The sequence below is a fragment of the Oryzias latipes genome, chromosome 23 (genome assembly GCF_002234675.1).
Source record: "Oryzias latipes chromosome 23, ASM223467v1".
Lineage (NCBI taxonomy): Eukaryota > Metazoa > Chordata > Actinopteri > Beloniformes > Adrianichthyidae > Oryzias > Oryzias latipes.
The window spans coordinates 3,563,804-3,590,152 of record NC_019881.2 but is presented as its reverse complement, the minus strand read 5'-3'; the positions used below and the strand labels follow the sequence as shown (position 1 = coordinate 3,590,152).

Below are 26,349 nucleotides of genomic sequence, written 5' to 3'. Positions count from 1 at the left end.
CGGTAATTATGTACATGATTTTTAATTTTGTTTTAAATTAGGCAGCAAAACTCTGGCTTTATTACTTTCATAACACACAAAAAACTTTCATAACGTCCGCCTTTTATTTTGGAAAAAACAATGAAGAAACTTGTCATTTTTAAAAACAAAGCCATTAAATCATCTACTTGTTTTATGGTTGTCATATAATAATATTACAACATAAATAATAAACGTAAAAATATGAATGTCTAATACTCTATTTTACTTCCCTAATATTACTTATGAAAAAAATAAAGTCTTAAAACATCTGTCTCGTATCATAGACAGTGTTTAAAACACGGAGAATGTGGTTTTTACTGTAAAATAAAGAGAAAATAGAATTTAAAAACTGGCATTTTGTTTTGAAAAGGAACACGGAAGCATTGTCCTCGTTCCTGCTTTTTTTACTTCCCGATTATTATTTATTGACAGAATAATGTTTAAAAAAACATCTGTCTTGTTGCGTGACTAGGGTTTAGCACACCTGTAATAAAGTTTTTACTGTAAAATAAAGTCAGAACAGAATTCGAAAACAAACAGTTTATTTTGAAAGAACCCGGAAGTTCCGTCCTCGTTTCTTCCGGTGACAACTTTCGGATGAAGAAATCCATTTCCTGGCCCCGGCGTCTGCAGGCAAAGTTTAGACAGTGTTTTAAAGCCGGCTTTCGGTCTGTCCTGGTGTCGCATCAATGTGGAAGTGTTCGCTCGGACCTCCGGCTTTCGTCGCCGTCTGTCTCAGTTGGTGAGTCGAATGAAAAAAAGTCAACATTTCCCACTCCTGCTGCGGCAGCCGCGGTCCCGTTACACGGCCGCCGTGAGCTGACGTCAGCGCGGAGTTTAGCCCCTTTTTACGGCAGCCCCCCCTCGCTTAAACCCAAACGGGACTGGAAAGCCGCGGGTCGGTGGGAAACAGCGGGTTTTATAGAAACATGTATCACGTTTGCTTCCTGCTTCGCTCGCTTCCTCTGCTGATTCTGCAGAAGCAGAAGGGAAACGGAACTAAGGGCCTTTGGACATTCAGTGAAGAGGAAAAAACACTTTAACATGTAGTTAAGGAAGGAATTGATGCAGTTAATATTTATCAATGATCAAAAGAGGCGCAGGTAGGTGACAATATAAATGTTGTAATGTTAGTCAGGAACCCCCCCCCCCCCCCCCATCTCTGTTTTCTGTCAGTTTCATTAAAACATCCTGGTGGTCAAACAGATAGTTACATTTTATTTTGTCTTTCTGGACCTTTAAAGCTTTTATTTTGACAGGAAGAACATTAGAATATTAGCGTGAGTGTTTCAGACATCCTGTGTATATATCCTATCATTATTTTATTTAACCTTTAACCTTTTGGCACTCAGAGCAGATAAGTAAGCATCTCATTGTACAGGAAACCCGTTTCCTTACTGTGCAGATGACAACAAACCCCCTTTGAATTAGTTAGCAAAATAAAAGTGATGCAGAATACGTGAAGTTTACTATTTACATACCATCTATGTATTGTAAACTTAAAATGTTCCATTTTAATCTGAAGAAATATTCAGTTAGTACACTTTCTACACCACACGTACATGGTCTATATGCACTTACAACCATAAAGTTCAGGTGTAGTACTTCAATGTTTTCAGTGTGGCGATGAGGTGCAGCCATAGGCGACTTTTTCATCAGGTGTCTGATTACCAAACAGGAAGTGTTTCATGATTGCCTCCATTCAAATGGATCATGTGTAATTTGGTAAATGACTGTTGATTACTCTGAAAGGCTGGAACAGGGATTAACGCTCTGTGTTTTGCTGGTACAGGGCTAGCCAGGTGGAATTAATTACCAGCAACTGGATTGTAATGCAGATTGTGTGTAGCTGCAGATTTCCGGCTCTATTTTGAAGAGCTGGAGCTAATCTGAAGCATCTGGAGGTTAGGAGTGAGATGAGTCAATCGATAATTCAACTCTACAGTAACTCACAGTGTAGCAGATGACTTTTGCACATGGTTACCTGTTTGTTAATAGTCTTTAAATTATACCGCCTCATTTCTTTACATTTCTGCTACACTATTGTTTTTTTATATTGTTCTATATTCTCTTATGTTTACTGCTATGGCAACACACAAATTTACCAGGTGTGGGATCATGAAAGTACTTCTGATTCTGATTAATAACATTTAAAGAATTAAAAGTGGGGTGTTTGCAGAACCTTTAAAATGTCTTACATGTATGTTTAACTAAACCACTAAATCGTCACATTTTGAGTGTTTTTAACATGTTCTTGTGTCATTTCTCTGACGATGGAGGACAGATGTGAAGAAATCGAGGCTTAAAAATGCATTTCTGAGTATTTCTTCATTCAAGTCGTTGTGAATCAGGAGCAGAGGAAACAATAACACAGTTAGAAAAAGATTGTGTTTGTGAAGCAAGCTCCATTCTGATGAATCCACTTGTAGATTCTTTGTTTTTGTCTGAGTGTCGGGCTCCAAACTGTACGGCTGGATAGCTCAGACATCGCTCCTCGTTTCTGTTGAACCCGTAATGTTTGGTTGAGGTTGTGAGGGACTGTAAGATAGTGGGAGAGCTTGGAAACAGAGAGCTCTATCTATCTATCTATCTATCTATCTATCTATCTATCTATCTATCTATCTATCTATCTATCTATCTATCTATCTATCTATCTATCTATCTATCTATCTATCTATCTATCTATCTATCTATCTATCTATCTATCTATCCATCTATCCATCTATCCATCCATCCATCCATCCATCCATGCATGATCTGAATGGGACTTTAAACTGTTTCTGGTCAATGTGATGTCATATCCTGTCTGTAATAAAATTATTTCTAAGATGCGCTGCATCAAAAGGTCATGAACTTGTGGTAAAACGCTTAAACTCAGCTAGCTAATTAGGTCATGGTCGTCTGTGCGTGAAAATAGGAGGACTTGAAAAGATGGATTACTCATGGCGGTTAAAAGCTAAAAACATTGGAGAAGCACGGAGGTGGAGATGTCATGGTTTGTGGTTGTTTTAACTGAAACAATTTCAGACTAGACATGACCAAGATCTAAACCTAATGTAGGATTTTAATGCAGTCACTGCAGGATCGAATGTTTCTTCCCATGAAGGTGTTTTGCATGAAGCTAAGGTCAACACTTCCAGCGAGCAAAGGCTTGTGGGAAATCATGCAAACCTCTATGAAAACGCATTACTGCTGTAAACCTAAATGTAGGCGCTGGAGGAGGAGGAGGCCGAACGTATGGAAATGACAAGGTAGTCACCGGAACCATGTTGTTTTTGGGAGTTAGGGGATGGACAGGCAGTCGATCCAGGTGAGCGACGAAGAGCCTGAAGTGCCGCGAGAAGAGTGCAGGAGGAGGAGGAGAAAGAAAGCCATCACGTCGTCCTCCTGCGTCTCCATGGACCAGATAACCATTGAGTTTGTGATGCCCTCTGCGGCCCGAAGCGGGAGCGGCCCGGACATCCTAACGCTGGACGTGGCCGGGAACTGGACTGTGGAGCAGGTCAACCCATGACTTCCCCTTGAGGGGTACTTTGAGTTTTTTCGCCTGCCTGGGGTTGAAGTGACTGATGGGTTCTGGCTTTCTGTCACCCAGGTGAAGGCTCAGGTGTGGATGAAGGCGGTGACGTTAAACCTTTGCCCTGACTTCTACCAGCGCTTGTCTCCTGACCACTGCATCCTGCTCTATCAGAAGAAAGGAACCGTGTGTGAGATCTACGACAAGCACCAAGTCTTCCAGACTCTGGACTGCATTCCCTACTGGAGAGGTACCGCCGCCACCGCTCAAAGACAGAGACTTTGATGATGTTTCCCGGTCGTGCTGAAGACGTGTCCTGTGTTCCCAAAGCGCTGAAGAAGGGGGTGGGCCGGATCCAGATGGTTACCCGCCCGCAGCTGTCTGAAGAGTCCCTGCAGTACCAGCGCTACTTGAACTGCCTGATCGGCTACGACGTGACCGATGTCAGCAACGTCCATGACGACGAGCTGGAGTTCACACGCCGGAAGCTGCTGACGCCCAGACGCATCGAGCTGTCCGACCGGGACCCCAAGCTTTACTCCATGGACCCCTGGGTCACCCGCAAGCCGCTGCCCGAGCATCTGCTCTCAAAGGTGAGGTCCCAGTCTCCAGGTGAGCTGGCTTTTCTGAAGAAAGAGGAAAGGAACACTAATCTGAAGGAGAAAAATCACTAGAGTCTCAAATGATACTTGAGAAGTCTGATAGAAAAAGGCATATCGATCTAGAATTGAAGACTCCATTTAAGCATTTAAATAGGAAAACTAAAAAAACGGTTTGACAAAATGACTTCACACTGAATGATAAGCAGCCCAACACAAAGTATTTTTGTGTTAGTTCTTTGAAAATAGTATTTTTGGAGTTTTTATTAACCTAACTGTAGTTTATTTTCAAAAAATTGACAAAAAACTAGTGTAACAGATGGTAATGACTCATTTTAGAATAAAATAAAATAATATCTTACTGGCATAAGTTGGCCCATTTGAATAAATCCTCATAAAATCCAAAACTAACATGTATTCTTAGAACATAAATCTACATTTTTCTCTCTAAAATAAAGACAAAACTGGCTTAGAGACTGAATTTAGCTTCTCTATGTGATGAAGTAATTCTGTTTGATAGAATGTCTTCTGCACATTTTTCAAATCAAGAAATTTGAGTTTTAATTGTCTTAAATCAAGTTTTTCTATTGTCGAGAGTTTCTGTCTGGCAGGAAAAATAATCTTATCAAGCCAGTTCTTTAATAGAACAGTAATCTTAGATTGAGAAAACATGCCTTAGTGACTAGAATTTCTTTCTTGAACTAAAAAGGGAACATTTTCTGACCCCAGTGGCAAATATTTTTGCTTACTTGAAGAAAATCTGCCGGTGGGGTAGGAATGTTTGACATCTTTGTAAGGAACCTGTATTGAAGTGTTGCCACTCATTTAAATAGCTTGAATGTCTAAAATAAACAAGATATTTGTTTGTTTGCTTGCGATGATCCTAAAGCTTCAGAGGAAGGCTGACAGTTGCTTCCAGCTTTCCTCATCATTTCCTGAAAAATTCCAAATTCTCTGTTGGATCAAAGCCACGTTGGATTAACTACTGCATTTAGTAGTTAGGATTTATGACTAGGGGTTGTGCTATTGTTATACTATTGGATCCGCATCTCCATACGTGGTTCACGATTCGATACACAAAAGATTAAACTTTTTTATTTGAACTTGTCCTGTTCAGCCGCTGAGCAGACAGATCAGAGCTGAAGGCCTCTTGTGTTGGGCATTTTTTACTGTTACAGTGGAGGGTTATGGTTCTTCTGACACACTAGGTGTATATTTGAATAAACCCCTTTTGTACTTAAGGCTAAACTTTATTTATATGAATTATATCTGTATGCATTTTTTGTTGGATGGAAAAGAGAAGGAGAGAAGGGGATGTTAGAGAGAGGGAGATGAGAGGCGTAAAGAAGTTGGGAATGATTTTAAAAGAAGATTTAAAAAATTATAATAACTTTGTGACGAGACAATAGAGTCTCAGTCTTTTTTTTTTACACAAATGGATACAATCTAGATATTAGTTATAAATGAACTATAAATTAAAATTTCTTTTAATCAACAAAATCAACATGTCTTTAAAAACTAGAAAGAGCTAGATTCCCAGAAGAAAATGCAGTTTTGAATGCTATATTGCTGAATAAAAGTGAAATTTAAAGGGTAATAATTGGCAAAAAATAAAGATTAAATAGATAAATGATCAAAGTTGACCATGAATAAAGTGAAAGATATATGTGTGAAAAATGCCAGAGCCAGGTATGGAACCAGCAAAGCCAAAGCCAACAAAAATAAACACTTTTTTATATATTTTTTTATAGGAATTATTTTGACATTCCAGACATGAAAGAGCTTTGGTGAAGGCTTTTTTCCTCGACCGGCACAGCGTGTGACGTCACACCAGAGCAGGGGAGATCGTCCAAAAGTAATCAAAGTTTGAAGTCAATTTGTGATAAAACTGTAAATTACACGATCACAAGACTAAAATATGTTGTAGTCCAAAGCATTGTGAGCATTTTAATTGTGTATCTAGCTGAAAAAATGCCAAAATAAGAAGCTTCGTAACAGGGTAAACTTTGGTGAAAATGCCGGAAGTCTCTCCCATTGAAACCTATTATAAAGTTGAAATGACCAAAAACCTTAAAGATTTATATTTCAAAAACTGAAACATGTTTAAAAAATCTGAAAGAATTGGAATCAGTTTAAAGTCTTGTGAATGATTTGTAGTTTGAACAGTGTCTCTAGCTAACAGCATGTTGAAGTTAAAACGGTTGAAAGAAGCATGTGGCATTTCGTGGCTGCCATTAATTGAAAGAGCGTAAAGACAACTGACCGGTGTATTCAGGAAGGGAGTGAGTGAACCTTATAACTGCGCAGGCGCAAATCTGACCGAGGGACCCCGCATTTTACAACTGCTTACCTGCAATCCTAACTTTTTTTTTGTGCTGTAAGTTTTTCTCACCGTTTATTTTCTATTAAAGCCTCGGTCAGAATTGCATTTGCGCAGTTGTAAGGTTCGCTTACTCACTTCCTGAATACACCCGCTCAGTTGTCTTTGCACCAGTTCAATTATTGGCAGCGATAAAACGCCATAGAAGCAAAATGTTTTCAATGATTCCTCGTGTGTTTCCATGGAGGCAAAAATCCTGGAATATCTTGAAAAGTTCAAGGATTTGAAGGAACAAAAGTCATGGCAGGAATAAGCTGAAAGAGTTGAACATTTGAATAGTTGAATGGTTAAAATAGATGAAAAACTGCAGAAGGAGTAAAGTGGAGAAAAATGGTGGAAGATACTATAATAAAGAAATAAAATAAAGAGAAACAGGAAAACATTGGGTTGAATGATTTATATTATCTAACCAATAACAGCTTCAAACATTCAAAACCTGCATTTAGGGTCTTTTAGGCTGTTTTGTTCTTTGTAGTTAATAAAAGTGTTTCATGTTAATTTATTCACCTTTAGGCATTTGGAATGGACTCACCTCGGTAGAAGCAGCTTGCGATTGGAGGTCTTTTTGGTTACATCACATGTACATAAAAAGAGACACAAAAGGAAGAGAAACTGATGGGGTTTGACAGGAACTGATTGACTTCCTGGTCGATTTTATTCCTTTTTTAACAACATTATCTTGTTGGGTTTTAACCAACACTGTTGACACTGTCGGTAGTTGATCAATTCTCACCGTACCCATCTGTACACCTTTCATGCCTATTTGTGGTGACAAAAATGAGAACTGAGCTGCACTCTTGTATCTCTGGGCCTCCGTTGGGGGTGAACAGCTGTAGCAGGAAGCCGTGCACTAAAAATACTAAAAGACAGAAGTTTGTGTCGCACTTTTTTCTCTCCTACTTTGTAACAGAAGCAGTTGCATCACAGGAAATCCACACAACATCCTCATGTTGTGACTTTGTTGTGCCAAAGTCAATGAGACGTTTGATGGTAAACGCTCATTGGAAGCTTTGCCTGGATCCTTAGCTTTTATTTGGTAATTATTTCTGACAGTTTGAAAGAGTCCACTGCCATCAGGTGGTTTATTTTAATGAAGGAGGGTCAACTCCTAAGGCCCTGTTAGTTGGTAATGTTTCTGAAAGTGACGTTCTTTAATTTTTGGGCCAAATTTGGAATTTTCTGCAGTCAGCTGGAGCATACTTCCTGACTTGTGCTTACTATTTGGCTCATCTTCATCAGAATTTCTTTGAATTTCTTGATCAAAGTAACACTTTTAATTTATGTTTCTGTTCAGCTCAAGTCATTCATTTTTTTTGGTTCCGAAATGCTAAAACAAAAACATGTATGATCTCTAGGAAACAAGTCTTGGGTTTTGTTCTTTCTCAGTTTTATAACGCTACCTCTTTTTGTGCTTTGTTGCTTCGCCCAGGTGAATAATAGTCACATCCTGGTGGTTATCCACATTGGTATGGTCAGCCAGACCATCAAGGTCTCCATCAATGACACACCTTCACAGGTACACAATTCTCTGCCCCAGGTTTTTTTGCCCTCTACAGTTACTTTGCTGGATTTTCTGATTTATTTTTTTCTCTTGTTCAGGTGTTGGCGAGCTTTTTCGCCAAAACTGCAAATAAAAGGGTTCTGCTGGGAATCCCTGACGACGTGTGTGAGGCGGATTTTGTGCTGCGTGTGTGTGGCAGGTATTGCAGGTGTTTATGTACCACTGTCCTGCTTTAATCTGGAAGAAGTGCCATGTTAGTACAACCTAACAAGGTTCCCAATAGAAGAAGATGTCAGGCCGTTGTGCTTGTTTAAATGTGTTTGTGGAGCCTTTGATCCAACAATGGACAAACTACATAAACCACAAACACTAAGAGTTTATGAAAGCCTTTTTCAAATATTTCCATCGGGAACTGTTATTTCATGGGTCAACTTCAAGTCCTCACATTTAGTTTGATTTGAAGCAGACTGGAATGTAGCAAATGCTGTTGTACCTCCAATGACCACCAGAAGCTGTTTTCATGATGGAGAAATTTCCTATTGACTCGCATTATCAAAAACTTTTTCCAAAAATGTAAGTAAAGAAAGTTAAAGTTCCATAAGTTGGTCTCAGAAAACGGGGGTGGGCATTGCTGGACAATCATTTGATGGTTTAACCCCCAATCCAACCCTGGATGCTGTAGCAGGGAGGTACTGGGTCTTTGTTGTGATCCAACAGCAGATGAACCTGGACATCAATGTCAATGCTTAGTATTTTCTATTCACGACAACAGTAAAATCTGCTGTAGTGGTTTTATTTGGTGGTTGGGTTTTTACTTCTTTGGATGAAACCAAAGACCATCAGTCCAATGTAAATAAATCAAAATCTTTAATGACCCCAGAGTGGTAAAAGTAAATACATGGCACCATCAGTAAAAAGAAAGAACCCGACTGGATCGTGTCTTGGTTGCTTTTTGTTACCATGAAAGAAGCAACCTCTGCATCTCTTCACTCAGGGAAGAGTTTCTGTACGGAGAAAAGCCTCTCCAAAACTTCAACTGGATTCGTCAGTGTCTCAAAAATGGGGAGGAGATCCACCTGCTTCTAGAGAAACCACCTGATCCAGAACTGGATGTGGTCCAAAAGGAGGACTGGGCTCAAGTGGACGATTGTACCGGAGTTGCAGGTCACTAATTCTGGATACAGGAGCTTCATTTGTAACGGCATGTGGGCCTTTGATTGCTTACTTACTCTCACTTTCTTTTTAGGAACCCACGAACAGTTGACCATCGATGAGAAAGATCATGAACGGGTGTTCACCATCTCCATGTGGGACTGTAACAGGAAGTTTAGGGTAAAGGTGTTGGGCATAGACATCCCCACCCTCCCCAAAGTCCCAGAGTTGGTGGTTTTCATAGAAGCCAGCATTTTTCACGGACAGCAGCTTTTAGCTCAGGTAACTATGAGGACACTTGATGTCATTCTCGTAAGACTGTGTCAATCAGCCACTATGTGTAGTTTGCACATATTGCACAGATGAAAATTGGTCAGACGTGGAAAAAGGGAGAAAGTTGTGTCTGTATGTGAAGTTTTTTACAGAAATGAACCACGTTAAAACGATGGAAGAAGCACGAATAAACCACGAAAAGAACACGTAAATCAACGTAGAACATGAACCGTTTGGGATTATTGTGCTGTTTATATGCAGTTAGGGATTTGTTCATGTTATTACATAATTTTAACATGATGTGTGCGCCGTTTACGCGACGTAAAACATCTACATCGGTGGTTCATGCATGAAAAGTATGTAGACATACATGGACCAGTTGTGGAGAGACACAAATGTGCAAATCCATCTTGCAAATATCACGCAGAATTGAGTAAGATTTGATTAATAATTGCGTATAAACTACGCAAAGTTCGCATAAACCAAAAATTTTAAACAGCTCAAAATGAAAAAACCCGTCGGATCAGTTGACTGGGGGAAAAAAGCAACAAGAAAAACAACCAAATAAAAGCCTACAATCATTTCTTGAAAACCTTTAAAACAAATATTTAATAAACCTATATTATATAAACCTATATAGAGTACTTCAAAACAAATATATACACACATAAATGTTTATCACATCAAAATATTTGCTCATTAAGGCCTCGTTATAAAGATGAATGAGATCGTTGAAGTCAAGATATTCCCATACAGGATGTTCTGAATGATTCTCAGTGCACCAGCGCTTTTTTACAGTCCTTCAAAATAAGTCGACCTCATTGTCCGTGTCCTCCGTGATGAGGTCGATAAAAACCTTTGACGGAAGCTCCTCCCACACGCGACGGGAGCTTCTGGACAAACGTCAAGCAGCGTCTTTGACGCATGCTAAAATAATTTAATTTAACGCGCGCATGGGTGGGATCCACGGGACACGTGTGTGCCAAATCATGGCTGGTGATCCAGACGGATCCCAGATAATCCATGATCCGTTGCGCCCCTCATCACGAAAGACAGACATTTTTCATAGGTGGAGAATGTGCAAAATGTACATTGTGGCTCTGTGACATAGCCTTTATCACGACCTTTTGCGAAATGATTTAGTATCCAGAACATATTTTTAGTATCCACAAAGCGTGAGCTGTGTGTAAAGCTTTGTTAGACGGGAATTCTCAGTAAGTCGATTCATTCCTGATGCAGGTTTACGACAGAGGAAACTCTAAACAATGCTGAATGACACGCGCCAGTGTTGACTTTAAACATGATTTGAATCTCACATGGAAGTGGTGATGTTGTTGCCACAACAGAGTAGTGGGAGAACCAAAATGTCTGTGTTTGAAAACAGCTGTCACAGCCTTTAGAAGAATTCTCTTTGAAAGTCTTACAACTGATCAACTTTTAGTAGTGTTCGCAAAATCCGGCCAGCTCAGTGGCCTTGTGGTAGAGTGTCCGCCCTGTGACTGGAAGCTTGTGAGTTCAAGTCCAGGCCGAGTCATACCAAAGACTCTAAAAAATGGGGCCCAATGCCCCTCTGCTTGACACTCAGCATTAAGGGGTTGGATTGGGGGGTAAAACCACAAAATGATTCCCGAGCTCGGCTGTGTCTGCGGCTCACCGCTCCCCCTGGGGACGGATCAAGACTAGGTGTGTGACAGCTAATGGGACGTTAACTTAACTTTTTTTTCCTGCTCATTTTTCAATGAACTTCTGCAGGAGCGGACGACCTCCAAGACCTTCAATGAAGAGGTGCTGTGGAACTGTTGGTTGGAGTTCAACATTAAAATCAAGGACTTGCCTAAAGGGGCGCGACTGAACCTGCAGGTAAACCCCAGTGCTGTGTGTAACCAGCAGACGGTGGTTGAGGCTAAACGGTCTCAGCTCAACCAATGGGTCAAAATGTCCCACAACCATATAGCCCAGACACAACAAACATTGTAATGTGCAGTGGATCAAACTTCTAAAACACTCCTAGTTTTGCCTCAAGCACACATGTGTGCAACGGACCACATTATAATCGCAACGACAGAAGAAAAAAATATTCAAAAAACCTTCAAAGGAAAGAGAATCAACAGACACAAAAAACCACACACCACCTATGGTTTGAAAAAAGCCTGTATTGTTATTGCAGGAAGTGTTCTTTTTGTTTTTCCCCTCCTTTTGACTGAAATTATATTCTTATGCAAACAATTTGCATGGAAGCTCACCAAACTTCCAGACACATCCAATTTGGTGAAAAATACCTTATTTTAAAGTAATAAACTCCACCCCCAAAGCGATGACATCACGGCGGCGCCTAACGTGCACGTGTCAGAGGTTAAAATCAAGGACTTGCCTAAAAGGGCGTGACCTTTTGTCCGATTTTCCATGTCAAACCCCACCGAAACCTAGTCAAGAAAATCCAAGAGCTCATTATGGTGATGACCTTTGACCCACGGACTGGCAAAATGTGAAAGCGCCAAACATTTACAGAGAGTCACCAAAATTGTGAAAGTGGCAGCATGTATGACATCACTGACATGGTAGCAAAAAGCCATAAAGGGCCGAGTGTTGGTTTTAGGGAGCCGGCCCGGAAGGCTTTGGCTCATTAGAGCTTTAGAGCAGCAGAGCTGGGGAGGTCAAGGACGTTATGCTGGGCGTCGGTGAATGGGGAGAGCCATTCAACGCTGCTCACAGCATTATTTGTGTTTGAATTTGATCTGCAGAGCACACAATTCCAGGTCCTTGAGTGCCTCTTTATTTTTACTTAAGGAATGATCACTTATTTCTAGTTGTTTTCTTGGCCTTTAAATTTCATTTATTCTGTTAAAAGCATGACTCATTGGTCAAGTAAAAGACTTGGCATCTTTAAAATGGTTCATGTCAAGAACTTTTGGGCTTCTGATATTGTTATAATTTACCTCATAGTGCTGTTCCTTCAGGTTTTTTTATTAGAACTGAGCAGAAACCACACATTTATGCATCAGAGTTCTTCCTTCTACTTCCCTATTTTGATAAATCCTTAGATTTTTTTTTTCTGTATTCGTGGTGATGGTAGAGTTTGAATGGCTCTAAACGTCTTGTGTTTCACGCCTGAAACTGGACAGCAGTTGCCAAAGTAAAGTTACTGACCATGAAATATAAGATAAAGCAAATTCATGGGTTGATGCTATCAAACTCTGACTTAACCTCCAGGTAATCTGTGGGAAACCAACCCAGACACCAGCTTCCAAAGGAAGCTCCCACTACGACAACTCAGCAGGAACTGGCAGCGTTGAAGGTAAAAACCCGTCCCAATCTGATGCCTTGAAGCTCTGCAATGGGACAATGTTTTATTGGTCTGTTCTCAGGAAAAACCAAGAATCGTCTCCTGTTCTACGTCAACCTGCTGTTGGTGGACCATCGCTCTCTACTCCGGCAAGGCGAGTTCATCCTCCACATGTGGAAGATGCCGGAGAAGAGCGACGAGAGCAGCAGCAGCATCAACGCTGACAAGCTCACCTCGGCCACCAACCCGGACAAGTCCTCCTCCATGGCCGTCGCCATTTTGCTGGACAAGTATTGCTACCCTGTGGTGTTGCCCAAGAGCAGGGATGTGGGTAGAGACTCTGGGGCTGGGGAGGAGATGGAGGGAGGGGAGAGAGGTCAGAGAGAGATGCCAAACCACCTGAAGAAGCAGTTTGAGGCCATCGTGTCAACGGACCCCTTACACCCCCTCAGTCCTGAGGACAAAGAGCTGCTCTGGCACTTTCGGCAGGAGTGTATGCGCGATCCAAGGTCATTTTAGCTTCCAGAAAAACTCCAGAGTTCAGTGTCCTGTTTTTAACGGCTGTGTCTTGTAGGGCCTACCCAAAGCTGCTGGGCTCAGTCAAGTGGGGGAAACAGGAAGATGTTCTGGCGACGCATCGCCTCTTGGAGCGCAGTAACGCCTGGGACACAAGGTGAAACTCTGTACCTCTACCTCTGTAGGCCCTGCATGGCATTCCTAAAGGCCCCTTTTCTTCTGCAGTGGTCTGGATGTTGGTCTGGCCATGCAGCTGCTGGACTGCCACTACTCCGACTCCCACGTTCGTTCGATGGCTGTCAGAAAGCTGGAGACCCTGGAGGACGATGACGTGCTCCGGTATCTTCTCCAGCTCGTTCAGGTTGGTCTTTTCATCCCTGTGTTTGTTCTCTCCTGTACTCTACTTCGGATGGTTTTTCCACTAAAACTCTGAGGGGATAAGTAAGCCCAGCTGACTGTGTGCAGGGTTAATGGCTCTTCCCCTGTGGACGAGTCGCAGGCTTGTGAAGGATGGAGCTGGCTTGTCCTTCTGTGTTTTTATGTTAAGTTCTGTGGTCAGCTTTGCATTAGCAGGAGTTATCAGCTGCAGGTACAGCAAAAGGTCCTTTGGTCTAATGGGAAAATGACTTTCTCCTTTACATTGTTGAGCTGAGATGCATCAGCAGTGTGTTATTCTGTAAAACGGCACTCAAACAGGCTGGTAAGTGCACCCTCATGCAGAAACCCCGTATGCATTAGAGCACAGATAGAAACACTAAAGTCAGCTTTTAGTGCAAACATTCTTTCCTGTTTCCCAGCATTCATGTCGGGTAGTTGCGGATTATTTCTAGTCTTTGTTTTGCATAAACTTTATTAAGGTTTGCATGATTTTATTTTGCTTTCACTCTAAAGAGTGGCCGCCTGTTTTGCTTTGCAAAGGTGTTTCTGTGACTCACAGCAGGTCTTGCATGTGTCATTCTGTGTGATCTATTTTTAAACCCTGGACAAGTCTGTTCTGAAGGTAAACACTGGAAACAAAATATGGGAGCTGAGGAGATTTGAGTAGAACTGAGAGTACTAGTCTGTAGGGCTGCAGGAAGAACTGTTTGTGTTCTGAACCTCCAGAGGTTTGTCTACCGGAAGGATTTCAGAGTTGATCGGTTTCTTGTCTTTGTCTGTGTTTTTCTGCTTGGAATGTGTGTTTTATTAGTTGAAGAAAAAAAAGATGCACATATGTGTGTGTGTGTGGTGTGTGTGTGTGTGTGTATACTCGTTTTTGTTCATCAACGGGACCTTTGCTGATAAAATCACCAAGCAATTGAGGACTTTTAGGGCCTGCTCTCTTAGCGTCTCGTCACTGCCTGTGTCCTTCTCTGAAGCTGTTATTCTGAAAAGAAACTCAAAAGTATATGAACATCAGAGCTCCCCAGAGCAAAAGGCAGCTTTCATTCATCTTCTTAACCGTTTATTCCCTTTCGGGGTCAAGGGGTTGCCGGAGCCTATCCCGGCTACTTGGGCGTAGGCAAGGGATACCCTGGACTGGTCGCCAGTCTGTCGCAGGGTAGAATATCCTCAATCACACATCCATTCACTCTCACACTCACACCTATGGACAATTTAGAGTTGCCAATCAACCTATGTAGCATGTTTTTGGATGGTGGGAGGAAGCCGGAGACCCCGGAGAAAACCCACGCATGCACGGGGAGAACATGCAAACTCCACACAGAAAAGTCCCCCATTGATGCTGTGTTTTTCATGTCCCCCAGCCGGGACTTGAACCGGGGGCCTTCTTGCTGTGAGGCAAGAGCGCTAACCACTGCGCCACCGCGCAGCCCCGTGCAAAAGGCAGCTTTTGATCCTCAATGGTGGGATGACCTTTGATAATAGTCAGGTTTTCCCCCCGTCTTTTTTTCTTTCTGGTCAAAATATGTTTTGGCATATATCTGCCCCCTATCTGTCAGCTCCTGTAACTGCATGTTGTTTCTAGGTGGTTTGATTTAAGTTTCAAAAGTGCAGTGTGATAGAAAACCAAACTGAAGGGAGGATGATTTTTAGTTGTCATTTTCAATCTGACTGAACAAAGTCTGCCATACAATCCTACTCTCAAGGCGTCCTGAGTACATATGAGATCTTAAGATGTTAAACCGGTTTCTGGGTTGTGGAACAAAATGAGGACGAGGTGTGGATTGTGTTATTGTTCAGGGTCACAATGGTTGAAAGGCAGAAGAGTACGTATTACCGGTGTGTGCACATCTTTTGCAGGCGGTCAAGTTTGAGCCCTACCACGACAGCGCTCTGGTCCGGTTCCTGCTGAAGAGAGCTCTGAGGGTAAGAGGGAACGAGTGTTTTTGGATTGCTTCCATTTTACTGTCAACAACACACTTCATAAATCAGAAAAGAACTTGGTGAAAGTTGTATTTTGTGTGTATTTCTGACCACAGAGTAAGAGGATTGGCCATTTCCTCTTCTGGTTCTTGCGGAGTGAGATCGCTCAGTCCATGCACTACCAGCAGAGGTACGCTGTGCTGCTGGAGGCCTACTTACGTGGCTGTGGTGAGAGCATGCTGCAGGACTTCAGGAAGCAGGTGACGACTGCAGAAAACGCTGATGTTCCTTTGGGATTGTGGTGAAACATGAGTAACCCTACACCAGTAATATGTGTCTTTGTCCAAGCATCAACTCTGGCCTTCAAACTGAACTACAATCAGGTGCAATACAGCAAATGACCACTAGAGGGTCTGTTACACGAGCAATCATTCTTCCTCTAGTTCAGAGTGAAATGGTCCAACTTCAACATGGTTTTATGAATGCTTTTCACTTTCTTGGTTTGATTTGATTTGTATGGAAACTACACAGGAAGTACACTCTTTTATATTATATTTGATCTTTAAATTGTGCACAAATGTTTTTTTTATTACAGGTGACGTCATGACAGGAGGTGTTCAAATACTTAACCTACTATTTGAAATGTTAGGGTTGGGTGAGACATTTCCACACAAAATCAGCTAAAAAAAGAAGCTTTAAGCCAAAGGGGGTCATGTGACCAAACCCATCATCCTTTGCTCTTTTATAGTCAAAGGTGTTTTTTTTATTCTACTTTGATTACATTGTAGGATGTACCATACCAGCTCTGGACTTTTTCAAAAAGAATGTTGTCAAACCTATGAGGGGACTTCTGGAAGCACCTTGTATTCAAGACTGTTTAGCCCGTGGTCACATGAACACGTACAGGGGTTGACCCGTTTTGGGACCCGTGGAGGGTCTCTGAGAGGAGCGGCAGAATCTTGGGGAAGGGGAGCGCAGGTGTGTCTTGCAGTTCCTTTGAGCCAGTCATCTTAAGGGACAATTCAATCAAACCACCTGCGTCCCCTGCACAGGTTTGCCCATTTTCTGTCAATTCCCACCCATAAGGGCAGTTGAGGTTAAGGCAAAGGTACACTATATTACCAAAAGTATTGGTTCACCCGCCTTGACTCACATATGAACTGAAGTGCCGTCCCCTCCCATTCCATAGAGTTCAATATGATGTCAGTCCACCTTTTGCAGCTATTACAGCTTCAACTCTTCTGGAAAAGCTGTCCACAATGTTGAGGAGAGTTTATAGGAACGTTTGACCATTGTTCCAAAAGGTCATTGGTGAGGTCACACACTGATGTCGGTGGAGAAGGCCTGGCTCTCAGTCTCTGCTGTAATTCATCCCAAAAGTGTTCTATGGGGTCCAGGTCAGGACTCTGTGCAGGCCAGTCCAGTTCATCCACACCAGACTCTGTCCTCCATGTCTTTATGTAGCTTGTTTTGTGCTCTGGTGCACAGTCATGTTGGAAGAGGAAGGACCCGCTCCAAACTCTTCCCACAAGGTTGGGAGCTTGGAATTGTCCAAAATGTTTTGGTATCCTGGATCATTCAGAGTTCCTCTCACTGGAACTAAGGGACCAAGCCCAAGTCCTGAAAAAACAGCCCATACCATAATAACTCCTCCACCAAATTTCACACTTGACACAATGCGGTCCCAAATGTACCGTTCTCCTGGAAGTCTCTAAACCCAGACTCATCCATCAGATTGCCAGATTGAAGAGCATGATTCATCACTCAAGAGAAGACGTCTCCACTGCTCTAGAGTCCAGCGGTGGTGTGCTTTACACCACTGCATCCGACTGATGTGTGGATGGATGCACCTGCTTGGCAATAGAAACCCATTCCATGAAGCTCTCTGCGTGCTGGACCTGGGCTAATCTGAAGGTCACATGACGTTTGGAGCTCTGTAGCGATTGACTGCAGAAAGTCGGGGACCTCTTTAAACTTTGCGCTTCAGCATCTGCTGACCCCTCTCCATCAATTTACGTAGTCTACCGCTTGGTGGCTGAGTTGCTGTTGTTCTCAAACTCTTCCCTTTTGTCCTGATAGAGCTGAGAGTTGACTGTAGAATATTTAGGAGCAAGGAAATTCCACAACTGGATTTGTTGCACAGGTGGCGTCCTGTGACAGTTCCACGCTGGAATTCAGTGAGCTCCTGAGAGCGACCCATTCTTTCACAGATGTTTGCAAAAACAGTCTGCATGCCTGAGGGCTTACTTGTTGCCATTAGGACACCTTATTCTGATCATTTGGATGGGTGAGCCAAGACTTTTGGTAATAATATGGTGTCGCTGGTAAATAGTCTGATTGCTGCTGGAGTTAATAAAGAGATGGTGAAAAGTGGTGATGCTCTCCAGGTGGAGATGACCATGGCTTTGCAGAAAGTCACCAGGGACATCAAGGCCATCGCTGCTGACAAATATGACGTCTCGGCGCAGGGTAAGCTGGTGAACTGAAGCTCTGAAGAGTTTGGTGTGGTTTAAAGAGTCCCATTGAAACATGCTTTTTGTGGTTCCCAGTGGTGTTTCAGTTACGTCAGAAGCTGGAGACTCTGCAGTCGTCTGGTCTCCCGGAGACTTTCAGGGTCCCCTACGACCCGGGGCTGAGAGCTGGAGCCCTGCTGGTGAGAGGAAAACACTCTGTCCAACGAAAGCAGACGGGAACGCAGACACAAGTGGTGGGATTTGAAGTGGAAGTGTCTGTTTCTGCTGCAGATAGAGCAGTGTAAGGTGATGGCGTCCAAGAAGAAGCCCCTATGGCTGCAGTTCAAAAGAGCCGACCCCACCACCCTGTCCAAAGACCCCATAGGCATCATCTTCAAGGACGGCGATGACCTCAGACAGGATATGCTCATCCTGCAGGTGGGGGAGCAATCTGCTGATTTCTTCTTGACGGTAAATCAGTGAGGGAAGCTAAACTTTGCATGAATCCCTTTAGATTCTGCTGATCATGGAGTCAATTTGGGAGACGGAGTGTCTGGATCTGTGTCTGCTACCGTACGGCTGCATCTCCACCGGCAACAAGATCGGTCAGTGACTCTCAGCTGGACTCCAGAGGATTTCTGAGGGTCAATATGGCCGGAAAACTAAACCTAAGTAGTATATTTCTGAATTCACTTTATTTGTTATTCCATCAACAGGTGAAAAACTCTCTCATTTGTCCATCTTTAACCACCAGGTGTCACTGGGGTTTTAAAAAACCCCTCTTATTTGGGGGGTTTTGAAGGGTCTTTGAGTTTAAAGTGTATTATAACGTTAATTCTTCACAAAAACACAACCCCAAAGGAATATTATGAGACAATCACACATTTTTGAGTATTCTTCTAAAACCCTTCTCTCTAATCCACAAAAACGAGCGGGTTCTCACATTGTGACATCACAAAGTGAAGAGTCTGTGCTGCAGTTCCGCCCCCAGGCTAACAGACACACCCACTTTTTCAGTGGAGCTAGCGGTGATCGACTAAACGCTTTTATTTTATGTGCACAATGTGCACATCCATCTTTGCAAAAGTTTGGATGAGATTTGTTTTCGTGGGCGAGATGCAGACACGCTGCTGAGGCCGGCTCTAGGATGACATCATGAAATGCGCGGCACCCACAAGGAGGGAAAGGCGGAGCCTCAGAGATCGAGTCATCTTACCATTGGAAAAGAACACATATTTAATTTAAAAAAAAAGTTCCTTTGTGTGCCAAAGGTAATCTATAGTATCACATACATGGATATTTTTAACTACAGAAGACTTAAAAACAGCAGTATAAGCCCTTTAACATTAAGTTTTTGCAGTGTTGAAGGTCCTCGTACCAAAAGCATCTTCCCATGTTCTTTTCTTTTTATCTCAAGCTCAGTTTGATCATTGTTTCCTGTATTTTAGAAGAAGCTAAAATCAGTTTAGCCTTTTTAAAAACAGAAACATTATAACGTGACGCGGTTCCCTTCAACTACAAGTCCATTCAGAGCTTCGTGTCTGATTGGTCTGTTTTTGGGGAATGCAGGTATGATTGAGATCGTAAAAGACGCCACCACCATCGCCAACATCCAGCAGAGGGTGGTCGGAAGCACGGGCGCTTTCAAAGATGAAATTCTGCACCAGTGGCTCCGGGACAAGTGCGTCAGCGAGGACAAGGTACGGCAGACGTGACGTGCAACAGGAGTAGGGAATGAATTCAGACATGGCCTTTGACTTTTTTTTTAATCCTAAAGTATCCACAGCCAAGTCAGTTCTGTAAGTGACCAGTAGGTGGTGAAGGAACAAACTGGCTGGTTCCAGTTTCACCCTTTAACACCGGGGGGGGGGATATGACCGGATAACCGGATATGAATTGGCGTAATTATGCTCGACTTGCTAACCCTGGGTTAATGCACGTGCAGGGCAAGTACATAAAGACATTCTCAATGGATCGCTGATTACCGTAGTCACCATGGAAACGCGTGGAGAGAAAAAGAGAGCGCTACACTTCAGTGAGACGGATTCAGAGATTTTTTATTTATTTATTTATTTTTTAACTTGTCCTTCCAACAGCTGGGCAGACAGATGAGAGCTGAAGGCCTCTTGTGTTGGACATATTTAATTTTAACAACAGGGGTTATGAATCTTTAGACAAACCAGAGGTATGTCTGAATAAATAAACCCCTTTTGTAATCGAGGCCAAACTTTATTGATTTTAATCATATTTGACAATCTTTTGTGTTGGACCGGATGGAAAAGGAAAGTAGGGAAGAAAGAAGAGGGAGGGATGTTAGGGGGGGGATAGGAGGGTGATCATAGGAAGTGGGGGGGGGGGGTAAAACCATGAAGGCAGCATAAAGAAACAAGTTTCTGGATGTTTATCATTACGGTAAGGTTCAGATGTAATGCAAATCTCAAAGGGGGGATTCAGAGATTTTAATGACGACGTATGAAGTTTATACGGCATCAAAAAAGTAACACGACTGCATCATCAGCAAAAGAGAGAGTTTCTGCTTGGAGAAAAAGAACAGACAAAGTAAACGCACGAGTTTCTATCTCATTTCTATTTTAATTGTGACGCATATATATATATATATAAAAATTATCCAACTTTGCAAACTTAAATTAATTACTGCTGTTGGGAACAAGTAATTGAGTTAAATTTGTTTAACCTAATTCATTACGTCTATCCAACTCAATAATTATTTTTACAACTCAAATTTACATATTTATCTAACTAAATGGAATTTTACTCAAATTTAATTAAATGTTTTTCCATCTTAATTAATGAACTCTCATATGTCTAAGTTTGAGGCCGCAGATATTCTCATTTTTACATCGTTAAAATGAATGACAGTGTAGATTTGCAATATATAACTTACATTCAGTTATTATTACTCTGATTCTAACTTCAGTTCTTGCGATGTCACACAGCACTAGCAGTGCTAAAAAAACTCATCAACCTCTTCTCCCCTCTCACTTATGGTGCAGAAAGAATCAAACAAATCCGCCCAGACAGGCAAAGGGAATGGTATCCCACAATCCCTTGCGGTGCTGATCTAACAGCAGCACCAAAGTTACACCTACTTAATTGAATTAATTTGAATGAAAGTAAAATAAATGTCTGAAAACTGTATTATTTTTAAGTTGATTGAACTCAAAAAACCGATTTATCTTAACTGAAACAAATAATGAAGTTAGATCAAAGTAAAAAGTTTATTTTTCCAACATCCAAATGTGGTCTTATCACCCTCTCATGGTGGAAAAAGTATTATCTGAGCTTCTTCATCCACTAAATCATCTTCAAATGGACACGCCATGCTGCTTCACCTCTCTGAAAACAAACTAACCTCAACTAAACCTGCTCCAGACCAGGTTATGTTCAGAGCATGAGTTGCCATGGGAACTTGACATACCCTAAAACACATCTCCATTTCTGGAACCGAAAGCTGAGGTTATCCACCTTCTTAGCCTCAAACTTACCGTGGTAACTAGCATAACCTGCTTTCTGGAATACCCCCCTGAGCTTCAGCTCCAATGTTTACATTCTTTTGACTAACTCATCAACCACTTATGCAGTTGATGTCATTCCAGCAAATTCTGTAGCGGAGAAAAGCAGCATTGCACTGATAAGTAAGGCCTCACAGCTGTGGAGTGCTCAAACAATCAACGTGAATCTGCTGATTCTGTCGCTCCGATCTGCAACCCTTTACAACATTTGCTGCAAAAATGGAAGCAAAGCAGTTTTTTTCTCCGCGACAGAATCACCAACGGTCGAAAAGTCCCGGTTTGTCAAACTAAATGTGTGTTTTTAAGGCATCAGTGGAACTTTACAGGAGCCTTTTCCAGTGTCGTCTTTTACAGCAAAGGTCAGAGGTCGTGTTTGTGATTTCCCGGTCGTGATATTTTCATCTGGCTTTAAGGTCATCGAATCCTGTGCTTTGTCTTAAAACGCAAAAGCAGACAAAAAAGTAATGGTTTTCATAGTCGCATCATCCCTTATGGGAATAAAACTAATCTTAATCTGAATCTACATTCAAATGTGGGAATCTAATCTCCTGGATTGTCTGGACAGGTATTGTGCACAAAATGTGTGTGTGTGTGTGTGTGATGTCATCGATGCAGTTTTGTTTCTGACAGTTGTTTGTTTATGAAAAAAGAGGAAGTGACAGCGTGACAGACTGGAAGGAAGCTGCTCAGGGTCTTCCTGATGCTACAGTGCTCACACAAACACACACATACACACACGCGCACTCACACCTGCACCCAAACATACACATGTGTACACACACGCATCCACTGACAGACACATGTTTGCATACACGCATGCACACATCCACACCCACACATACACATCTGCCTGCACACACACTTACACACATATACACCTGCCTGCACGCACACACAGACACACTCACACACTTATTACTGTTTATCCCCACAATCAATAGCAGTTCAGCTATAAAGCAATTTTGTTCTTGTCGTTTTATTTTTCTGCAGCTTCTCTGAATAAAATCTTTGTTCTGTTTCACTAAAAACTGTCTAAAGAGTCTGCAGCTGCATTTGTATGTGTGTGTGTGTTTTGTGTGTAGTTCCAGCAGGCTGTGGAGAGGTTTCTGTTGTCCTGTGGCGGCTACTGTGTGGCCACGTACGTCCTGGGCATCGGGGATCGCCATAACGACAACATCATGATCACAGAATCAGGTTTTTCCACGTTTTGGTCTCTAGAAGCAGCGTGGTCAGCAGACAGAAGGAAAAAGCTGCTCTGCTGTGTGTTTCTGCAGGGAACCTCTTTCACATCGACTTCGGTCACATCCTGGGGAACTACAAGAGCTTCATGGGAATCAGTAAGGAGTGGGTTCCCTTCGTACTCACTCCGGACTTCCTGTACGTCATGGGAACTTCAGGAAAGAAAAGCAGCCCCCACTTCCTGAAGTTCCAGGTGCAGAAATGTACACAAAACAAATCAAAGAGATTTCACAGTTAAAGAAATCCATACGGGTTTTAAAAATAATCTCAATTTGATATGTCTGAATCAACGAGTTTCACATAGAACAAATTGAAGTAAATACTTCCCTTTCTGAGGCCATGGTCCTTGACTGGAGAAAGGTAGTTTGCCATCTCTCGGTGGGTGGAGTGTCCTTGCCCCAGGTGGAGGAGTTTAAATACTTTGGGGTCTTGTTCACGAGTGAGGGAAGATCGGAGCGTGAGATTGACAGGCGGATCGGAGCGGCGTCCGTAGTTATGCGGTCGCTCTATCGGTCCGTCGTGGTGAAGAGAGAGCTGAGCCGAAAAGCAAAGCTCTCAATTTACCGGTCGATCTACGTTCCAGTACTCACCTATGGTCATGAGCTATGGGTCATGACCGAAAGAACGAGGTCCCGAATACAAGCGGCTGAAATGAGCTTCCTCCGTAGGGTGGCTGGGCGCTCCCTTAGAGATAGGGTGAGAAGCTCGGTCACCCGCGGAGAGCTCGGAGTAGAACCGCTTCTCCTCCACATCCAAAGGAGCCAGCTGAGGTGGCTCGGGCATCTAGTCCGGATGCCTCCTGGACGCCTCCCTGGAGAGGTGTTCCGGGCATGTCCCACTGGGCGGAGGCCCCGGGGAAGACCCAGGACTCGCTGGAGAGACTACGTCTCTCGGCTGGCCTGGGAACGCCTCGGGGTCCCCCCAGAGGAGCTGGAGGAAGTGGCTGGGGTGAGGGAAGTCTGGGCATCTCTGCTCAGTCTGCTGCCCCCGCGACCCGGTCCCGGATAAGCGGAGGAAGATGGATGGATGGATACTTCCTTTGGTTCTCGTCTTCTTGGTCTCTTTTGATCAAATCCAATAAAGAAATACTTTTCTACTGTGGGATGTTGACTCTACCTGATAGTATTCTACAGAAATCATACATGTGACACCATCTTAAAAAGTTCATTCATTTCTCTTTATCACTTTTACAGTTATTACGGCTCAAAACATTCTACTTTGAAAGTCCGTCGGGTCACAATTTCTTTCTGATGACGAAACATTTGCTGTGAGGATTTGACATTTGTCGTTCTTGCCGTGCTAAAAACAGAATGAAGGGAAAATAACCAGTCTCTGACTCAGCCCGGGGCTCAGCCCGGGGCTCAGCCCGGGGCTCAGCCCTTGGCTCAGCCCGGGGATCAGCCCGGGGCTCAGCCCTTGGCTCAGCCCTTGGCTCAGCCCGTGGCTCAGCCCGGGGCTCAGCCCGGGGCTCAGCCCGGGGCTCAGCCCGGGGCTCAGTCCCTGACTCAGTCCAGGACGTCCTAAATGTATTATTTTTCTGGAAAAATAATAAACAAGCTTTATGCCAATCAGTTGTGTTTACATGTAAATGAACTGTGCTGTCTTGTCTTCGTCAGGATGTGTGCGTGAAGGCTTACCTGGCTCTTCGTCATCACACCAACCTCCTCATCATCTTGTTTTCCATGATGCTGATGACAGGTGCGGCGCCTGGCCTTGCTCTACTGCTGCCCCTTCACATCTTTAACCCTTTAACACTAGAGATGTCGCCGGTGACGCCCAATTAACTAATGTTTTTTGACCGACTGTAATTCTTTATCTTTTTTATTGTAAATCATAACGGTGCAAAGCTGGAATTATGTTAAAACTACGGAAACTAAAAAAGTTAGGGAAGAGCTAATGCTTTGCCGTTTAACGCGTTTGAACCCTCTGCTCAGGTATGCCCCAGCTGACCAGCAAAGAGGACATCGAGTACATCCGCGAGGCGCTCACCGTCGGCCGTAGTGAGGAGGAGGCGCAGCGCCACCTGCTGGACCAGATAGAGATCTGCAGAGAAAAGGGCTGGATGGTTCAGGTCAACTGGTTTGTTCACCTAGTGCTGGGGATCAAGCAGGGCGTGGAAAAACGATCCACTTAGGACCAAATCCAAAGAAAAAACTGCAGCTATAGTGATGACTTGAAATGTCTGCAAACTCCTGACATAAATTTGCACTTTGTCTTTTATTTCAGAGCAACAAAAGTATTAGGATCATTTTTTTAGCCAAATCAAAGGAATTTATTCTATTTCATATAAAAATGTGCCAAGAGTTTGACGTAAACAAAAACGTCAGAGTGACCAAGTCAAAGATGGACCCTGAACTTAGACATCATCTTTGGGGAGTTCTCTCTACTTTTTTAAGTTAAAATTTAAAAAATTGATTTTTTTTTCTTTTTTTACGTTATGAATCCACTAAAGATTTCATGAACATTACCAGAATTTTTATTCCAAGAACATTATTGTACTTCTGTATGAGTCGTTCGTTTCTTGTAAGATGACTTTTTATTGATTTTAATTAACATGAAATGTGTCAAATCTTGCCTTTTTTTTATAAACGTAGGCACAAAATTGCTTTAACATAGCGATACTTTCTGCTCTGCTGGTGAATCCAGCCTCATTTGGCCTGTTTTTTTTTTTTTTTGCCACTTAACTTTTTTTGTTGTTGTTTTTTTTTATGCATAAAAACAGCCTCCAAGTAAATGAAAATGTCATTTCTGCTGCAGGCAAAGTCTGACCAGGTCAAAGAGTTCATTTAAAAAAAAGTTCATTAAAAGTTTGATTTTTATGAGGAAAAAATATCGTTTATTAAACCTCTTTAATGGCCTCTAAAGATAAATAAATGAATAAAACAAATGAGTTTGTTTCAGTGTTGTTTTATGATTTATCGGTTTATTTCAAGCATAACAAATAATGGAATACTTCAAAAGAACGATCCTAAAGATTCATCAAACCATTTCAGATATTATGTCCTACACTGATTAAAAAAGACAGAAGGTTAAAGCCCTGAGCAGCGCTGTATGGCCTTAAGTCGCTGTCGCCGCCCCCTTTTGACCCAGACTCATGGTTTTAATGGCCACTATACGCCCCCACCCTCACCCCTCCTCTGCCAGCCTGGTCACAGCTTCACATAACAAATTCATTTAAAAAAAGATTTTTTCAAAATGGCAGCCTTTCTGTTGGTCTATCTCCATAGCAACCGTTTTATTTTTTGGTTGCCTGGGGGTGACGAACACGTCTATGTAACTTTTAGAAGAATCTGCAAAAGTAAACTTTTCCATTTCCTTGGCAACGGAAAGTTTTTGCTAAGTACGCCCACATTATGGTCATACTGTATGTTATGTTGTTTCGTTTAGCTTGAACCAGGGATTCATGTTTAAGATTTTAACAATATTAGGGGAAAATATGTGTGGGTAAAAGGGGAACGCCCCTTTTGCGAGGTCGCCACACTAACATCAATCAAAATCCACAAACTTGAAAACCAACATTTATTCCAAGGAGCTTCCAATGATGCTGAAGGAGTTTGGAGGCGGTAGATTAAAATCCC

At 42.5% G+C, this 26,349-nt stretch overlaps 1 protein-coding gene across 3 annotated transcripts; it reads left to right on the top strand.

Annotated features, from left to right (window-relative positions):
* Positions 1 to 583: 583 nt before the first annotated feature.
* Positions 584 to 25,661, top strand: pik3cg (phosphatidylinositol-4,5-bisphosphate 3-kinase catalytic subunit gamma). 3 transcript variants are annotated; one of them, XM_004082915.4, is made up of 24 exons: positions 584 to 763; positions 3,308 to 3,523; positions 3,617 to 3,788; positions 3,869 to 4,131; positions 7,947 to 8,033; positions 8,117 to 8,217; positions 9,013 to 9,182; positions 9,265 to 9,452; positions 11,196 to 11,303; positions 12,654 to 12,738; positions 12,809 to 13,235; positions 13,301 to 13,399; positions 13,468 to 13,603; positions 15,484 to 15,549; positions 15,663 to 15,806; positions 17,934 to 18,015; positions 18,096 to 18,199; positions 18,291 to 18,437; positions 18,514 to 18,604; positions 19,569 to 19,699; positions 22,615 to 22,726; positions 22,807 to 22,964; positions 24,388 to 24,469; positions 24,706 to 25,661. In XM_004082915.4, exons 2-24 carry the CDS (start codon positions 3,311 to 3,313, stop codon positions 24,903 to 24,905), a joined length of 3,366 nt encoding a protein of 1,121 aa, XP_004082963.1. In that variant the 5' UTR covers positions 584 to 763; positions 3,308 to 3,310; the 3' UTR covers positions 24,906 to 25,661. The 3 variants fall into 3 exon arrangements, with proteins under 3 accessions (XP_004082963.1, XP_011489179.1, XP_011489180.1); XM_011490877.3 differs by having other exon boundaries at positions 3,304 to 3,523; XM_011490878.3 differs by lacking the exon at positions 584 to 763 and adding an exon at positions 928 to 1,124 and having other exon boundaries at positions 3,304 to 3,523.
* Positions 25,662 to 26,349: the final 688 nt, after the last annotated feature.